A 14133-nucleotide genomic window follows, 5' to 3' on the forward strand; every position below is an offset into this window, starting at 1 on the left:
ATATGAAATCTGAAGTTTAAAAAGATAAAAAGTTAAAATACAGTAGAAGTTTTATTTTTATTAATACATTAGGTGTACTGAATCTACACCTAAACTGTATTTAATCTGTCTATAGAAGAAATTAATAAAATAAATAATCTATCTATAAACCTAGTTTGGTCATCCATCAAGAGTACACTGACCCAGGTTTTTGAATTTATCATTTAGGGAAGTGGACCAAAAACGTTTGAGAAGTTCCTCTTTCAGTTTCAACATTTAAAACAACCTTCCACACTTCAGTTCATTTTCAAAAGGGGACAGGTTAAGCAAGCTCAGTCATGAAAGAGATAGTGTACAAGTCTACGTATAATTTTCTCTTATAATTTATTCTTTGATTATTTGGATTTTTTTCCATAAGGATTTTTGAGGGGACATTTTTTGGATTGGTCTTTGTTGCTGGACTTGGTCAAAGCTCCTCAGCAGAATATGAGCTCTGAGGCGTTTGGAACAAGTTCAGGGTCAAGGACTCATTACATCGAGATAAAATGTACTCAAATGTAAGTAGTCAGTGCATTTGCTTTGTTAGAATAGTTCAGCTTTTACAAAGTTATGCTAAAATGGGAAGCCATGTGGGCTGCTACAGTGAAGCATTTTTTCTGTGTTGTGGAATAAAATTAACACAAAAACGTCACATGGCACTGAGTCAGGCCATGCCGACTGAGTCACTGTTTAAAATATAACTCTCAAAAAAAAAAAAGAAAAAGAGCTAGAATGTTTTTAAAGTAATCATACACAATTATATAGAGTAACAAACTGACAAGTGAGAAGTAAAGATGATTCCTCTTTTTGAACAATGGGCTCTCTGATGTATGAAAGAACTGTGACTGAAACCGTGACTGAAACTCACCTGTCAGATGGTGCAGCGTCTAGAGTCTGAGCCAGAAATATCTATGACATTTACATCTATTGTCCAAACCAAATGTGAACTGTTAGACTAAGTGCAGTTTAGATAGATAGATACATTCACACATACTTTATTGATCCTGAAGGAAATTCATTACATTTAGTGTTGATAGAAAATACATACCTTTTTATTTACTGGTAATTTTACTCTTGTTTGATTTTACTAGTTTTATTTTATTGTCTTAACGAGGACTAGTGGAGTTAAATAGAACTTTATTATATAATCCTATTGTATTATCTGTATTGTGCAGCACTTTGGAAACGGTTTTGTTTATGAAATGTGCTATATAAATAAAGTGGATTGCATTTAGCCTTTAACACTGACTTTAGTGAATTTATTCTGAAATATTCAGTTTAGTGCCACAGCAAGCCAATACCTTTTAAATGAATATATGCAGTGTAGTAGTGCATATTGTTATACAAGAAAGAAGTCACTTTCTATGCAATAAAGGGCAAACAGTAGTAGTTTAATGAATACAGGTGCTATTATGACAAATCAGAATACTGTGGGAAAAAGTTAAATTGTTTTAGAATTACTAGTACAAAGGATAATTTTTGTGAGTGCTCTTTCACCATTCTATTTTAACAGGAAACAAGTTGGATTTCAGGTCAAAGATTAAATGCTTGAAACATGGCTTTGTGTTCACATAAACATACAGGAGCTGTGTGGTTGGTCCTTGTGTCTTTGGTCATGCAGTGTAAACAGAGGAATATCAGAGCATGCATTGCCTCAGTCATCCACAGCGATGTTTCGGAACAGATAGGCCATAGACTCTCCATTGTGGGTGCGGCGAATGGCCTCTGCCAGGATCATGCTCACATCCACAGTTTTGATTTTGGGACACTGCAGCTTCTGTATCTCATGAGGAACAGTGTTGGTCACCACAACCTAAATAAAGAACATTGGTTAGAGTGTGAAAGCATGGTGCTTGTAGTGTTTTGTCTTTTGTATGTTAGTACAAAATTAAAATCAGTCAGTGCATAAAAAAGGAAAGAAAAAATGCTAAAAATTGCTACAAAGTAAAGATTCTCCATTCAATACGGGGAAATGATTGGACTTCAAACAGAAGTGGACACCTTTTTGGAACATCTTGACTATGACTGCCTGTTTATGTTTGTATGCCCACTGTTTTTTTTGTGTGTAATTTTGTATGTGATGAGTGAGGAGAGGGGGTGGCTTGGTGGCTGTCTTGTGTGACTTTGCTGTCTATTTAAGAAAATGTATATAAAATAAAATAAATACAGAACATACAATATAAATTTATAAGAAAATAAGAAAATATATTGTAACTCTGTATTTTAAAGTAGACATAATTGTGTAACAACATGTGCAACAAAAAGGCATTAAGCACAAATGTGTGCCATTGCTCATTGTTGCTGTTCTGTGCATCTTTGAAAAGTCCACAAACCTTGTAAAAGCCGTTTCCTCGTGCTGATGGCCAATTTGAGCACAGGCAGTACTTTGGTCCTAATTTCCTATTCAGCTTGTTGAATGTACTGGTAATTGTGAGGCTTTATGCAACTCCTAATATCACCATCATAATTATACCTCATCTATGGCAGACTCCTCTATGAGTCTGGGAGCCTCCGCAGACAGCAGCCCGTGTGTTGCCATAATGTAAATCTTATAGGCTCCTCGCTCCTTAAGGATCTCAGCTGCTGCTACAAAGTCCTCCACATCGTCTATAATGTCATCCTATTAAAAAAACACGGCAAGATCAACACAAGAATGAAAAAAAACAAAACATTATACTAAGAAAAGATGACTTGTGTATCGTCTTACAATAATAATAGCAATCCGGCCTCCAACATCTCCAACAACAGTGATTGGTGGTTTCTCCTTTGCCATCATAACTGAAAAGGGAGCAAATTGTAAAAAGTTAATTAAATATTCATGGAGAATTACTCTTATGAGGACAAAGAAATTATAAATTGATTGGGAATTAGGTCAAAACCTGCAAAAGTCATGCAAACCAGCTACACTTACCCAGCTACCACAAATGTGTTCGAAACCAATTTTGTCCAGGTGGTTCAGAAATCTTTATAGATGCATTGTGTAACTTTTGAGGTGAAGAGATGTTATTGCTTTGTCTGGAATGTTTCACAGTATGGCATTAAACCCGTCTATCTTCATGGAGACCAAATAGACAGAGGGCAAATCTATGTAGAGGCAATCCCGCTCACAGTCAGAATGCCTTTTTTTTCAAGCTATAAAACCACACGCAATTGAATAAATATAAAATGTTTAATGTCATACTGTGGAACATTCCAGGAAGAGCAATGGCATATGCGTAGAAACAAGCAGGGGATGGACCCACTATCAAAAAGATGCATAGTGCGTAGGGATGTAACAATAACAGAAATATTATGATATCAAACAGTCAAAAATCTCACAATAATATCAAATTGTTCCTTGAAGTTCCTATGCTTAAATAAATTTTTTTCTAGTAGTAATATCTAATAAACATCAGGAACTACATATCCCATGATTCATTTCAGCACAGACAATATGAAGTAATATGTTTTTTTACTTGAATTCTTGAGATTATGACAGTAATAATTCACAACAAAATCTTGTCACGGTATTTTAAAAGCAAAAATGTGTCCTATCTACAATTATAACAGCCTCTCCAAAATATCGCAATAAATATCGTACTGTGAGATGCATATCATGATAACATCGTAACGAGAGATTTGGATATCGTTACATCCCTAATAGTGCACCTTGGTGGACAGCGATATGTTTAAACTCTGTGGTAGATGTGTAAATTAGAATATATTTGAAATCACCAGACCAGGATCGACCCTTCACACCATAAATTTCAGGCATGTTGATAAAGTTGTGCATAAATTTCTCATTGTGACAAATATTATATGATTCAAAGGTTTTTAATAATTAACAATCGACCCAGGTCCAGATCCCAGCACACTCATCAGGACTCCAGCAACATGAAGCCCTGACCAAGCCATCACCTTCACACAGCAGCAAAGCATCTTTCAGAACTTTAACAGGCACACCTCCCAACGTTTTACATAAGGATATGGATGTAAACAAATCGCAAATCAAACTCAATTATTGGGCAAGTAAGAGTTACATTCAAGAACAAGCAATTTCAGGGCTACCACTTCAAGTACGCAGCCTTTGAACTAAGATGATGTAATGTAAAAAACTTTTTGTACCGTCTTAGCAAATACAAACAAACTGAGGTGCAGTGAATGGACACTGATGAGTACGCCTACGCCGCTGTGGACTGTTCATCTTTCTAATGTTATTGATACTCTGCAGTGACATAACGCTGGGGGTGTTCCATGTGTGTTTCTAATAGTGGAATGTTTAGGAGTTACCATGGTGACACAATGGACACATTAGCCAACACTGTCAAAAAAGTTTTAAGATTATCTGAAAATACAAGAAAGATTTAAGCAACACATTTTTAGGAGCTTGTGATCAATACAAGCATTCATGGTCCTGTTTAGGTGTTAAAATGGTGAGTGTGAGTAACTGAAAAACTAATGCTAGATAGCCTGTGACTGTAATTTGCTTTATTTTAACACTAAAAAAGAACTGATTAAAGCCACAGACAGAGCAGAGCCTACAGTTAGCATCACATCCTCAGCGAATGTTGATGACATCAGCAACAAAATATCAATACCATCACGATACTGTCACGATAAATCTTTAAATGAGATATATTGCTAAAGAAGATGATAAAGGATAATATTGAAGCCAAACTAAAGCAGAATTATCCACTCTGAATTCTAAATAAATGTAGTTTTAGTTCATAATTCAAGCTTCTACAGCTAAATTTGTATCATATTGCAGAAATAATTACCAGATGAGAGAATGAGAGCCTCGCACATCAACTACTAGAGACGGGTGCGTTGGAGGCCTGACGAAGGCCTAGTGCCGAAACGTTGCACAGTTTGTCCTAATAAATTTCACAGTTTGCAAGTAAGACGGTGTGTGGGATTTTTCTGTATAGAAATAATTACCAAAAACAAAACAAAACAAAAAAATACTAGATAAATTCAATAAATATTGACACCCATCTGTCTTGTACTGACCAATAAGTCAATAATACATATCGTGACAGGCCTATGTTGCGCTCCTACATGATTGTAAGGAGCAAACTAGAATAGATTTGATACTTTAATATATGAAAATACACTAATGGTTCAAATAATAACTAAAGTATCGTACAAAAACTAATTACATTAAGCACCAGTGTTTGAAATATGATGCATGTACGGACTCTACAAGCTGTACAATTTAGTTTTTTTAATAGGACTGAAATAATAAACTTTGCAATGTTAAATTAAAAAAGATTTGAAACAGTATGCCCATGCATTTGTATCGTTTTTGATTTCCTGAAAATTAATTTGAATCTAGAACTTATTCGGTCAGTTCATGCAGGGAGGCACACAACCACCAGAGGGCAGCATTCAGCCATAGTAATCATACTTGGGAGCTCTATCCCAGGGAAAGGGATCTGATGTCTGATGCCTGTGGAAGCAAAGATAATAAAACATAAATTAAGAAGACAAACACATAAAAGTGACAAAAGAAGACAGTGAGGAGACTCTGGCAGAAAGCAAGAGACAGCTTAAACTGCTGAGGAGGAAGTGGGTGAAATGAGGTGGAAAGTGGATGTGGCTGAGGAGAAAAAACACTTGTGTCAGGTAGCACTGGCAGTATTTCAGCACCTCTTCAACCCACTGCAGCTGGTCTTAAAGGGCCAATATTACGCTATTTCCTGATCTATGTTATGTTGTTTCCTCATGAAAAACATAACACGATGTACTTTTGTTTTGTTTCATTCACATGTTTAACACACAAACCCTGCATATTTAGGCTGAGTTCTTTTCTCAGACAGGAAATGCTCTGATCCACCTCGAGATGACATGTGTAAGACAGGAAATTCTCCACTTTGTCCATACACCTTCACTAGAATCATTTAGAGGATTTCAGCCCTGGAATTGCCGATATAACTTCATGAGATCACAAGGTGGAACAGAGCATTTTGAGCTTTGGAGATGTAGACACACTATTAATAAGGAAACTCAAACACTCCAGATATGTTTTTGAGGAGGTAACAACATTATAACATGGCTTAAAGCTTACAAGAGTGAATTTTGCGTAATATAGGACCTTTAATAAACAAACCCCAAAATAACCTTAAACATCACACATATGTACACACAACATTATGATCAACAACAATGCTTACATCTGGTATTTCAACTTTAGTCAGATATATTTAACAAGGTCTTTCCCAATACCAAATTTGGATGTTATATTGTTACATAAAATATCAGGATTAATAATAATAATTTATTCACTAAACCAAAAACAAGGGTATTCCCAGTAAATCCTTTTTTAAATGTGTATCGATTTAAAAAATAATAATAAAAACATTAATACTATCAGCTATAAATTTCAGAATAACATATCACTGTAGTAATTATTGTGACTGGTCTACATTTAATATTATTCTCCAAAAGGAAAGGCTTTTACTTGATATAAAATTGTGTACATATGAGATAGTGGCTTCATGCACATTCCTTCAAAAAAAGGTTTGTCACATATTATGACTGTTTCAAATCTCTGTACCGGGAGAAATCATAAACAAGTGATATTTTGACCAGGATTAGAATTATCTGCATGTGTCTCACCAGGCAGTTCGAGGCCAGTGTGCCCTGTGCTGGTGCGGGAGAGGGGGGGGGACTGGCGGCCGTCAGCCATGTCTAGCTCTGAGTGATGGGCCTCTCCATGCATCACTGCCAAGCCAAGTCTCAGTCTCTCTGCGTACGACTGAGCTCTGAGACAAAAATGGGAAAAGACACGTATTAGATAATGTTACACAGGAAGAAAAGTGTGGACTGCAGAGTATGAAGGTTTTGGAAATGTATTTGAACAAAGGTGCACTGCGCAACTTTTCTGGTGAAGGGTCCGCTTGTTTATGGTCTTGATGGAGATGTTATTACTTTCCCAGAAATGCTCCATGGTAAACATTAAACATATCGATCTAGCATTTATTCATTCCGACTGTTTCTATTGTTTGTCTCCCTTGTGATAGATAGGCTTAATATATACTGTGACACTCTAGACAAAGCAATAATATTTCCATGGAGACAAGCAGGTGGAGGATTGTCCACTAGAACTGTTATGCAGTGCATTTGTGAACAGCAATAGAAAAGATTAGTTATCCATAATCATAGAGCCAATTCACCAGTGGTCTTATTGTCCAACTTGCACATTCAAAGAAATAAGTGTAGTGACATAAAGGGTGATATTCCTGTAATTATACCTAAAATATATCTAAATAAGCTATGATTATTAATTCTTGTGTAAATTATGGAATAATACGTATAGCAAAATACAGTATGTCCAGATTACATTTCTTGGTGTACAGTTCAAACTGCTGATATTTTGAGCTGTACATGTTTTCTCTTTAGGCAATTAAGCAAATATATTTCTACTATACTACTCATAAATTAAGCAACTAACTTAACAGAAACAATAGACAAAAAATATATATAATAATGCAGTAAACACTTTGTGATAATAAAAGTTGTATGGTTTCAAAACGTCACTGTGTGTTTGGATTACTTACCTTTTGGCGGAGGAAGGGGACTTGGCAACAATAATTGCATTCCTATAATCAGGGATCTTTGAAAGAAAAAACATAACATTTATTTTTGCATTCATATATCATATTTGCATTCAATAAAATATAAAGATTCATTAAAACACTGCCACCTCTTCCTGGATATACTGAATGAGAAACGGTGATGCTCTCAGGTTATCCACAGGAAAGCTGAAGAAGCCTTGAACTTCCTTTTGATGAAGGTCCATGGTAATGATGTGAGTCAGACCTGAATACAAATTACAGCATAAAATGACAGATCTCGCATTAAAAGGTCCTATTACAAAGAATGGACTCTTGTGATCTTTAAGCCATGTTATAATGTTGTTAGCTCATCAAAAATATGAAGTCTGGAGTTGTGTTTTGTTTCATTTACACATGTTTGAGTAATCCTTTATTATGTCTGTCTACATCTCCAAAGCTCAAAATGCTCTGTTCCGTGTTGTGGTGTCATCAAGTTGTAGTTTTCAAGTTAACATATATCTTATACCTTTTGTTCAGTAAAGATTTGTAATTCCAGGGTGGAAATTATCCAAATGATTCTAGTGAATGTTTATGGAGTTTAAAACACACTTTCTGTATTTCCACGTGACATCACAAAGTGGAACAGAGTGAATACCTCCCCTAAACATGGAAGGTTTGTGTATTAAACATGTGTGAATGAAACAAAACACAGCTCCAGGTATGTTTTTGATGAGGAAACATAAATCAGAATAGTGTAATATGGGGCCTTTAACACTCATAGAATAATGTGTTCTTTTGGCTCTTACCAGCTTTAGCCAACATCGAAGCCAGTAGTTTACAAACAATGGAGCCTCTCTTTCTCATTTTGCACTGTTTGCTGTATGGAAAGTAAGGAATAACTCCAATAATGTTCTTGGCACAGGATGTCTTCAGGGCATATGCCATGATGAGCAGCTCCATTATAGCAGTGTTTACATCCCTGAAAAACATGGATTATAAAAGCCTGTTAAATCTCTATGTGTTATGTATCCTGGGGTCATCAACATACTGGATGAGCAAACACATCACCTACTGAAGACAGAAAAGCAAACAAAGGGACTAAAAACAGGTCATTGTGTTATGTAACCTGCTATTTTTTATTGTATTAAAAGATATAAAAAATAAAAAAAATAAAAAAAACAAGATCCATAGAATATTTCTAAAGTTAGAACTGAGTCTCACCTTGGAATAGTTTGAATGATGAAAATGTCTTGCCCCCGGACGGACTCTTTCACATCTACTCGAGTCTCTGCAAAGAACCACAGATAAATATAATATCAGGCCACAAATATGACTTGCAGTGACTATGCAAAAAACATGAGCTCACCTCTGTTTGCCTCTTGGTATACGACAGACTTGCCCAGCTCAACACCTAACCGCCTGTGGACACAACATATATACGATAAAAATCATTAAACAACACAGTAGAACTTTCTGGGGTTTGCATATGGAAATAGGAAGTTGAAACCAGGCTTTGGAATATTCTCCATGGAGATGGAAAAGTGTATGTCTTACAATGGGCTATAGCCCATTGGGACAACTTTTCCATGGAGACAAGCAGGTGGAGGACATCCTTTAGACCAGAAAAACAGCATGGAGATGATTTTGTTACTGTTAGTTTTTTGGCTAAAGTTACACAGCAGGGCTTTAAGATAAATCCTAGAAAGAAGAAATCTTGTTTGTAATCAAGCTAAATTTGGCTGGGTGCCTTTGTCCTGACATGCAGCCTGGATCCTGCAGAGCAACATCCACCAGCCTAAATCAGCCTCACCCAGTTTACTCTACCACAAGTCCACAGGAATGTTATTAGTACTTGTCCCAGAAAAACATTACCAAGAGTCGATTATTTAATCTATTGTGTTTGTGAAATGTTAAGACGGAAATTCAAATCCTCTGTTTACTATTTTATATCCTTATGCAACTCCAAATATAGCCGTATTCGTAGCCCACCTGTACGAATAAAATAACTTAATATTACTTGCTATTCCTGTGCTGTAACAGTTGTCTTATTACACATGTGAAGTTGGTTGTCACTTACTCTGTGATCCTCTTGGCCAGTTCAGTGCACGCGGTGGTGGAGTTGGCAGAAAACACGCGGTAGCCACTCTTTGAAATATTCATTTTGGTGTAACCATAAGACAGTTTAGGAGAATGAGAAACCAAAGACTTGTGACCCCCAAAACGCCTAATGGGCATGTTGCTCAATAAGAAGAGCAAGAAATGTAACGTTTAGTTACAGTTGTCCGGATATTTCTACTGATATTCCAGTTAAATAAGTAAGATTATATACGCCTGCTAGTTTGAGAAAGTAAAAAAGAAATTCCAAGGCGATGGATCAAAAGCACAAAGCAATCGGAGACAAGTCCAGTAGAGAAAACAAAGACGCTCTTCTTGAAATTATGCCAAAAATTCACAACTACATCGGGGAACGGAAAAAGACCAGCGTACTTTCGACAACATTTCCAAGGTTTAGTTTCCTGCGGGTTTATCTCCAGTCCCCAGTCCGCGCGTGAGGCTTTGATGATGCGAGCAGGTTAAAAATCAGACTTGAAAGAGAATAACTTTAGAGAATTACATTCAGACGGGCCAACTGTGAACTTTGTAGCACAGCAATAGCAGCAGAGCAACGCGACCACGCGCTCATTGGATGGAGGAGCAGGAAGAACTGGTGAAACAACAGCCAATCAGAGAAGACGTGATAGAGACCAATGGACCAATCACCATCAGGAAAACAGATTATTACTCCACACAAGTTTGTAAACTCAAAATTAGTATTTTATTTACATTACTATACAATACAAACAAGAACAATCAGTCGTTTCTGCACATTGAATTTCATATAGCCTATTGGAAGGACAAAAGGGCAGAGAACAAGAAAAATGAAAAAAAAAAAAAAAAAAAAAAAAAAAAACAAAAAAAACACTATTACATCCAAAGGAGAGGTGCATAAACACAAATGTTAAAATCATTTAATATCCAAACAAGTACCCAAAACAATTTTCCAAGTAGCCCAATGGTAAGCTACTGTTACTGTGAAATATATTACTCAAGTAGAGGTAAAAGTACAGGGTCTGAAAACTACTCAGAGAAGTACTTTTATTAATAAGTTACTCAACTAAATGTAACTGCCCAGTACCCACCTCTTGAAAATGTAATTAAATGTTCAAGTCAATGTCTATCATTTAAGTTGTTCAGCATCTACTGTTCGTTTTATTACTTTAAAACAAGCCCTTGCATTGTGGATTTGTTATTGTCATAACTAGGTCACCACACCTTTTAGCACCCTGTCTCTCTTGTAATAATTAAATAACACAGTCATTTATTGAATGTAGAACAGTTGTATTAACTCTTGAGCACTTTCTCCTTGAGCAGATCCAGAATAACCTGCCTCTCTTGGCTCTCCAGCTCAAATCTGCGTTCTCGTTCTCGTCTTTCAGATCCCAGACGTTCTCTTTCTAAAGCAATCTTACCTAAAAAGTAATATGAAAATTTGTCATGATACTATTATACAAATACACAGTCAAATACAGTGCATACAGACACATACTCCTTTGAATCTCCAGCTCCTCACGACGCAGGGCGAGTTCTTCCTCTCTCAGCCTTTGCTCGGACTCAGAGCGTTTCTCCAGAAAACTGAGAATTTCAGAGTAGGTTTGGCAGCAGCACTGGCACGGACGCTTGGCAGTTGGTGCAGCCGAAAGCGCCGAAAGCTCCGCCAGCTCCTCGTGCTCCTCCTCTCCATCGGCTAGGAGGCACCGAGCAGAATATGAATAGTTATTGGTTTGTGACATTGTTACTAAGGATGTGACCAGATATGCAACCACAAGATCAACAACTGTGTTTTGAGAAGCCTGCAAAATAAAGGGAATAAAGTATTTGTGTATACAGCAGCTACAATAATACCCATGATTAAACATAAAACAATGATACCGTACAGATGTATAGGTTTGGTTTGTGTTTTGATTCCACTTTGATGAATTATCAAATAGTTTACAGAACATGTAATTTTGGATTTGTGTCAGACTCATAAGTTTCTATTTCTTCCATAGTTTTTTCCTTTTGTATTAATAGGGTGAATTAGTAGGCTGTTTCTGAATGTGTTGGTCCTTCTGTATTTCTGATTGTTTTAAATCAGGCTGAGTGTCTTACTTGCATGAGTTGTGTGTGTCAGTGTAGGTTTTTCTTGCTCCAGCAGTGTGAGTTCCTCTATGGCCCTCTTGTTCAGCTCTTCATCCTGTAATCACAATCAGAAAAGTAAAGTTTGGTTGGCCTTACTTTGAGAGGGTGAATCTGAGGAGAGGCAAGCTTGTTTTTGTTTTCTTTGTATAAATGAAATATACACAAATTTAATGCCATACTGTGGAACATTCCAAAGACAAAGACATAACGTCCCCAAGGAGAGAAGCAAGACCACCAGAAAATGCACCATATGATAACAATGAACAACATAGTAATAACACAGATTAATACATATGTTTAGCTATCTTCTCTATAATGATCATGTCTGCAAATAACATTAAATTCATTCTGAGGTGTGAAAAATATGTTAACTTCTGTGTGCAGGGTTATAAACATAAAAATATTTGTATATTTACCTGATATTTTATACTGTCCCCACTGATGACAGCTCCCCTCTCAGCCTCCAGCTCCAGAACCTCATGTAACAAATCCTCTTTTTGGGCATACAACCTCTCTGAGCCAAACCTGAAGACAAAACCATACGCACATTTGGTCCTAAACTCTAATCATAACATCAAACTGAAGGTCTGAGAAGGTCACCTCCGCAGACTGGTAAAATCCTGTTTCTTGTAGTAGTCCAGCAGCAGCATGGTCCTCTCCCTGCACCTCCGAGCATCCACCTCAAAGCTCTCATCCTGAAGAGCAGCAGTGATGATCTCCCCCACACGGGCCCAGATCTTCCCTGGTACGATATAAACATCATCCTATATGTTGACCTTCTTTTATATATCACATTAGAGCAGTTATTTCTGGAAATTACTCTGTAAATACCTGATTCTTTGGAGGCAAATGGGTTCTGTGCAATCACTTCCCTAAGAAGAAGAATGTCATGGCGAGCGGAGAATCGAACCTGGCGCTTTCTTTGAGTTGTAGATAGGCCTGTGAGGGGGAACTCTGAGGGAACATGACCAAGGCGCTTTATTCGGCATAGCTCTGTAAAAACTCTAGATCTAAACGGTGATGTCTCTAAAAACAAGGCTCCACTGATCATCATAATGCCACAGTCTGTAGCCTACATGCGCAGTAAGCAGTTATTGTAGGATTAGTAAAGTGAGTGTGCCACTGGTGCCATTCTACTTCAAGTAACCACATTAAAACCTATTTCTGCACTCCAGCCAGAGCTTGTTGTTTGGCTAAATTTCAGAGTTTTGTTTCTCACCCAGGGCACATAACAACATTGGGGTAAGGCGAAGTCGTGACTTGTGAATAGAAGTTCCACTAAAGCCTTTAGCTGCAGTTTGCAAGCATTAACCCCGAGTTTAATCAAACATCACATGGTTGAAACCTACAAAGGACAGGCTGGGCTGGCGAGGCGTACTAGACGAGCTCGTGGGTCGCAGTTTGGACTAGTTACGCCGCGGGCCCGTTGGTCACGCAGGTCACGTTATAGCGGTTCATGAGTGTGGTGAAAAGCTGTGGCATTAACAATTACTTGTACTCCTCACCGTTCTTGATCGGAACTTCCATCACTATTCGATCCATGTTAGTGTTTGGTGCATCCGGGAAACGCACGACGTGCTGCACACGTCCGCGCACACGTACAGGTTCCCTACTGACGTGTGACTCAACTTGGCGGAAAGCCTGGTACTGCTGTGTGTTCCGGGCTGTAATTCGGGCAGGTGACCACTAGATAGAAGCAGAGAGCTACTGTGCTGGCCCTCTCATTGACTGTACGGTCCTCTGCTGTGCTCAGTCGCGTTAATACCACACAGTCTGCATGTCTACCATACAGTGGCATGCATGTGGAATAGTTTAGAGGTCTCTCTCCCATCGTTTAAATTGTAGTAATAGGCTAGATAAAGAAAAAATAATGTGAATCTAAAAAAATACATGAAAATGTAAATCTGATGTTAAGCCCCAAATGAGTCAGAATCTGATGAACGAGACAATAACCACGGGAGGGGAACAACATATAAAATAAAGCATAAATATTGCATTCTCCAACCGTTGCGTAATGAATTAATTAACTGAATATACATGCCATGTCTGTAGGTCTATAAGACTATCAGCACAACAAGCAGTGACACCAGAGGGGGGAAACTATATATAAAAATCCATAAGAATGATCATCATACACAATGCACTTACTTGCCTAATTGAATTCAGTTGAACTAAAGCGTGACCAGTTCAATAGGCTATCAATACTTCTTCTGGGGAAAAAAGACTATTAAAAAAACTGAATTAGTTTTAATATTAATTGTTTTGACTTTAAGTTCTGCTAAAATTAATGAAAAACACAAACAAGAGCACAACCACTGCATCTTTAAACATGTATTAGAGACATCCTGTAGCCAAAAGCTTG

General features: G+C 37.3%; 3 protein-coding genes across 5 annotated transcripts in view; all 3 read right to left on the minus strand.

Moving 5' to 3' along the window:
• Nucleotides 1-14133, minus strand: part of LOC110172671 (bMERB domain-containing protein 1-like) — a 122839-nt gene that overhangs the window by 97120 nt on the left and 11586 nt on the right. The gene's annotated exons all lie outside the window — the stretch shown is intronic.
• On the minus strand, nt 1378-10243 carry LOC110172566 (phosphoribosyl pyrophosphate synthase-associated protein 1-like). 2 transcript variants are annotated; one of them, XM_020938451.2, is made up of 11 exons: nt 9631-10243; nt 8920-8972; nt 8775-8841; nt 8360-8532; nt 7703-7818; nt 7557-7612; nt 6616-6761; nt 5405-5446; nt 2726-2796; nt 2492-2638; nt 1378-1831 (listed from the first exon to the last, which is right to left on the minus strand). In XM_020938451.2, exons 1-11 carry the CDS (start codon nt 9786-9788, stop codon nt 1673-1675), a joined length of 1188 nt encoding a protein of 395 aa, XP_020794110.1. In that variant the 5' UTR covers nt 9789-10243; the 3' UTR covers nt 1378-1672. The 2 variants fall into 2 exon arrangements, with proteins under 2 accessions (XP_020794110.1, XP_055013712.1); XM_055157737.1 differs by lacking the exon at nt 5405-5446.
• On the minus strand, nt 10346-13404 carry si:dkey-45d16.4 (trichohyalin). Its single transcript, XM_020938474.2, has 7 exons — nt 13277-13404; nt 12603-12725; nt 12372-12513; nt 12188-12296; nt 11742-11826; nt 11140-11337; nt 10346-11062 (listed from the first exon to the last, which is right to left on the minus strand). Exons 1-7 carry the CDS (start codon nt 13311-13313, stop codon nt 10935-10937), a joined length of 822 nt encoding a protein of 273 aa, XP_020794133.2. The 5' UTR covers nt 13314-13404; the 3' UTR covers nt 10346-10934.

The sequence above is a fragment of the Boleophthalmus pectinirostris genome, unplaced genomic scaffold (assembly GCF_026225935.1).
Source record: "Boleophthalmus pectinirostris isolate CB_2022bp ecotype Guang Dong unplaced genomic scaffold, ASM2622593v1 HiC_scaffold_22, whole genome shotgun sequence".
NCBI lineage: Eukaryota > Metazoa > Chordata > Actinopteri > Gobiiformes > Gobiidae > Boleophthalmus > Boleophthalmus pectinirostris.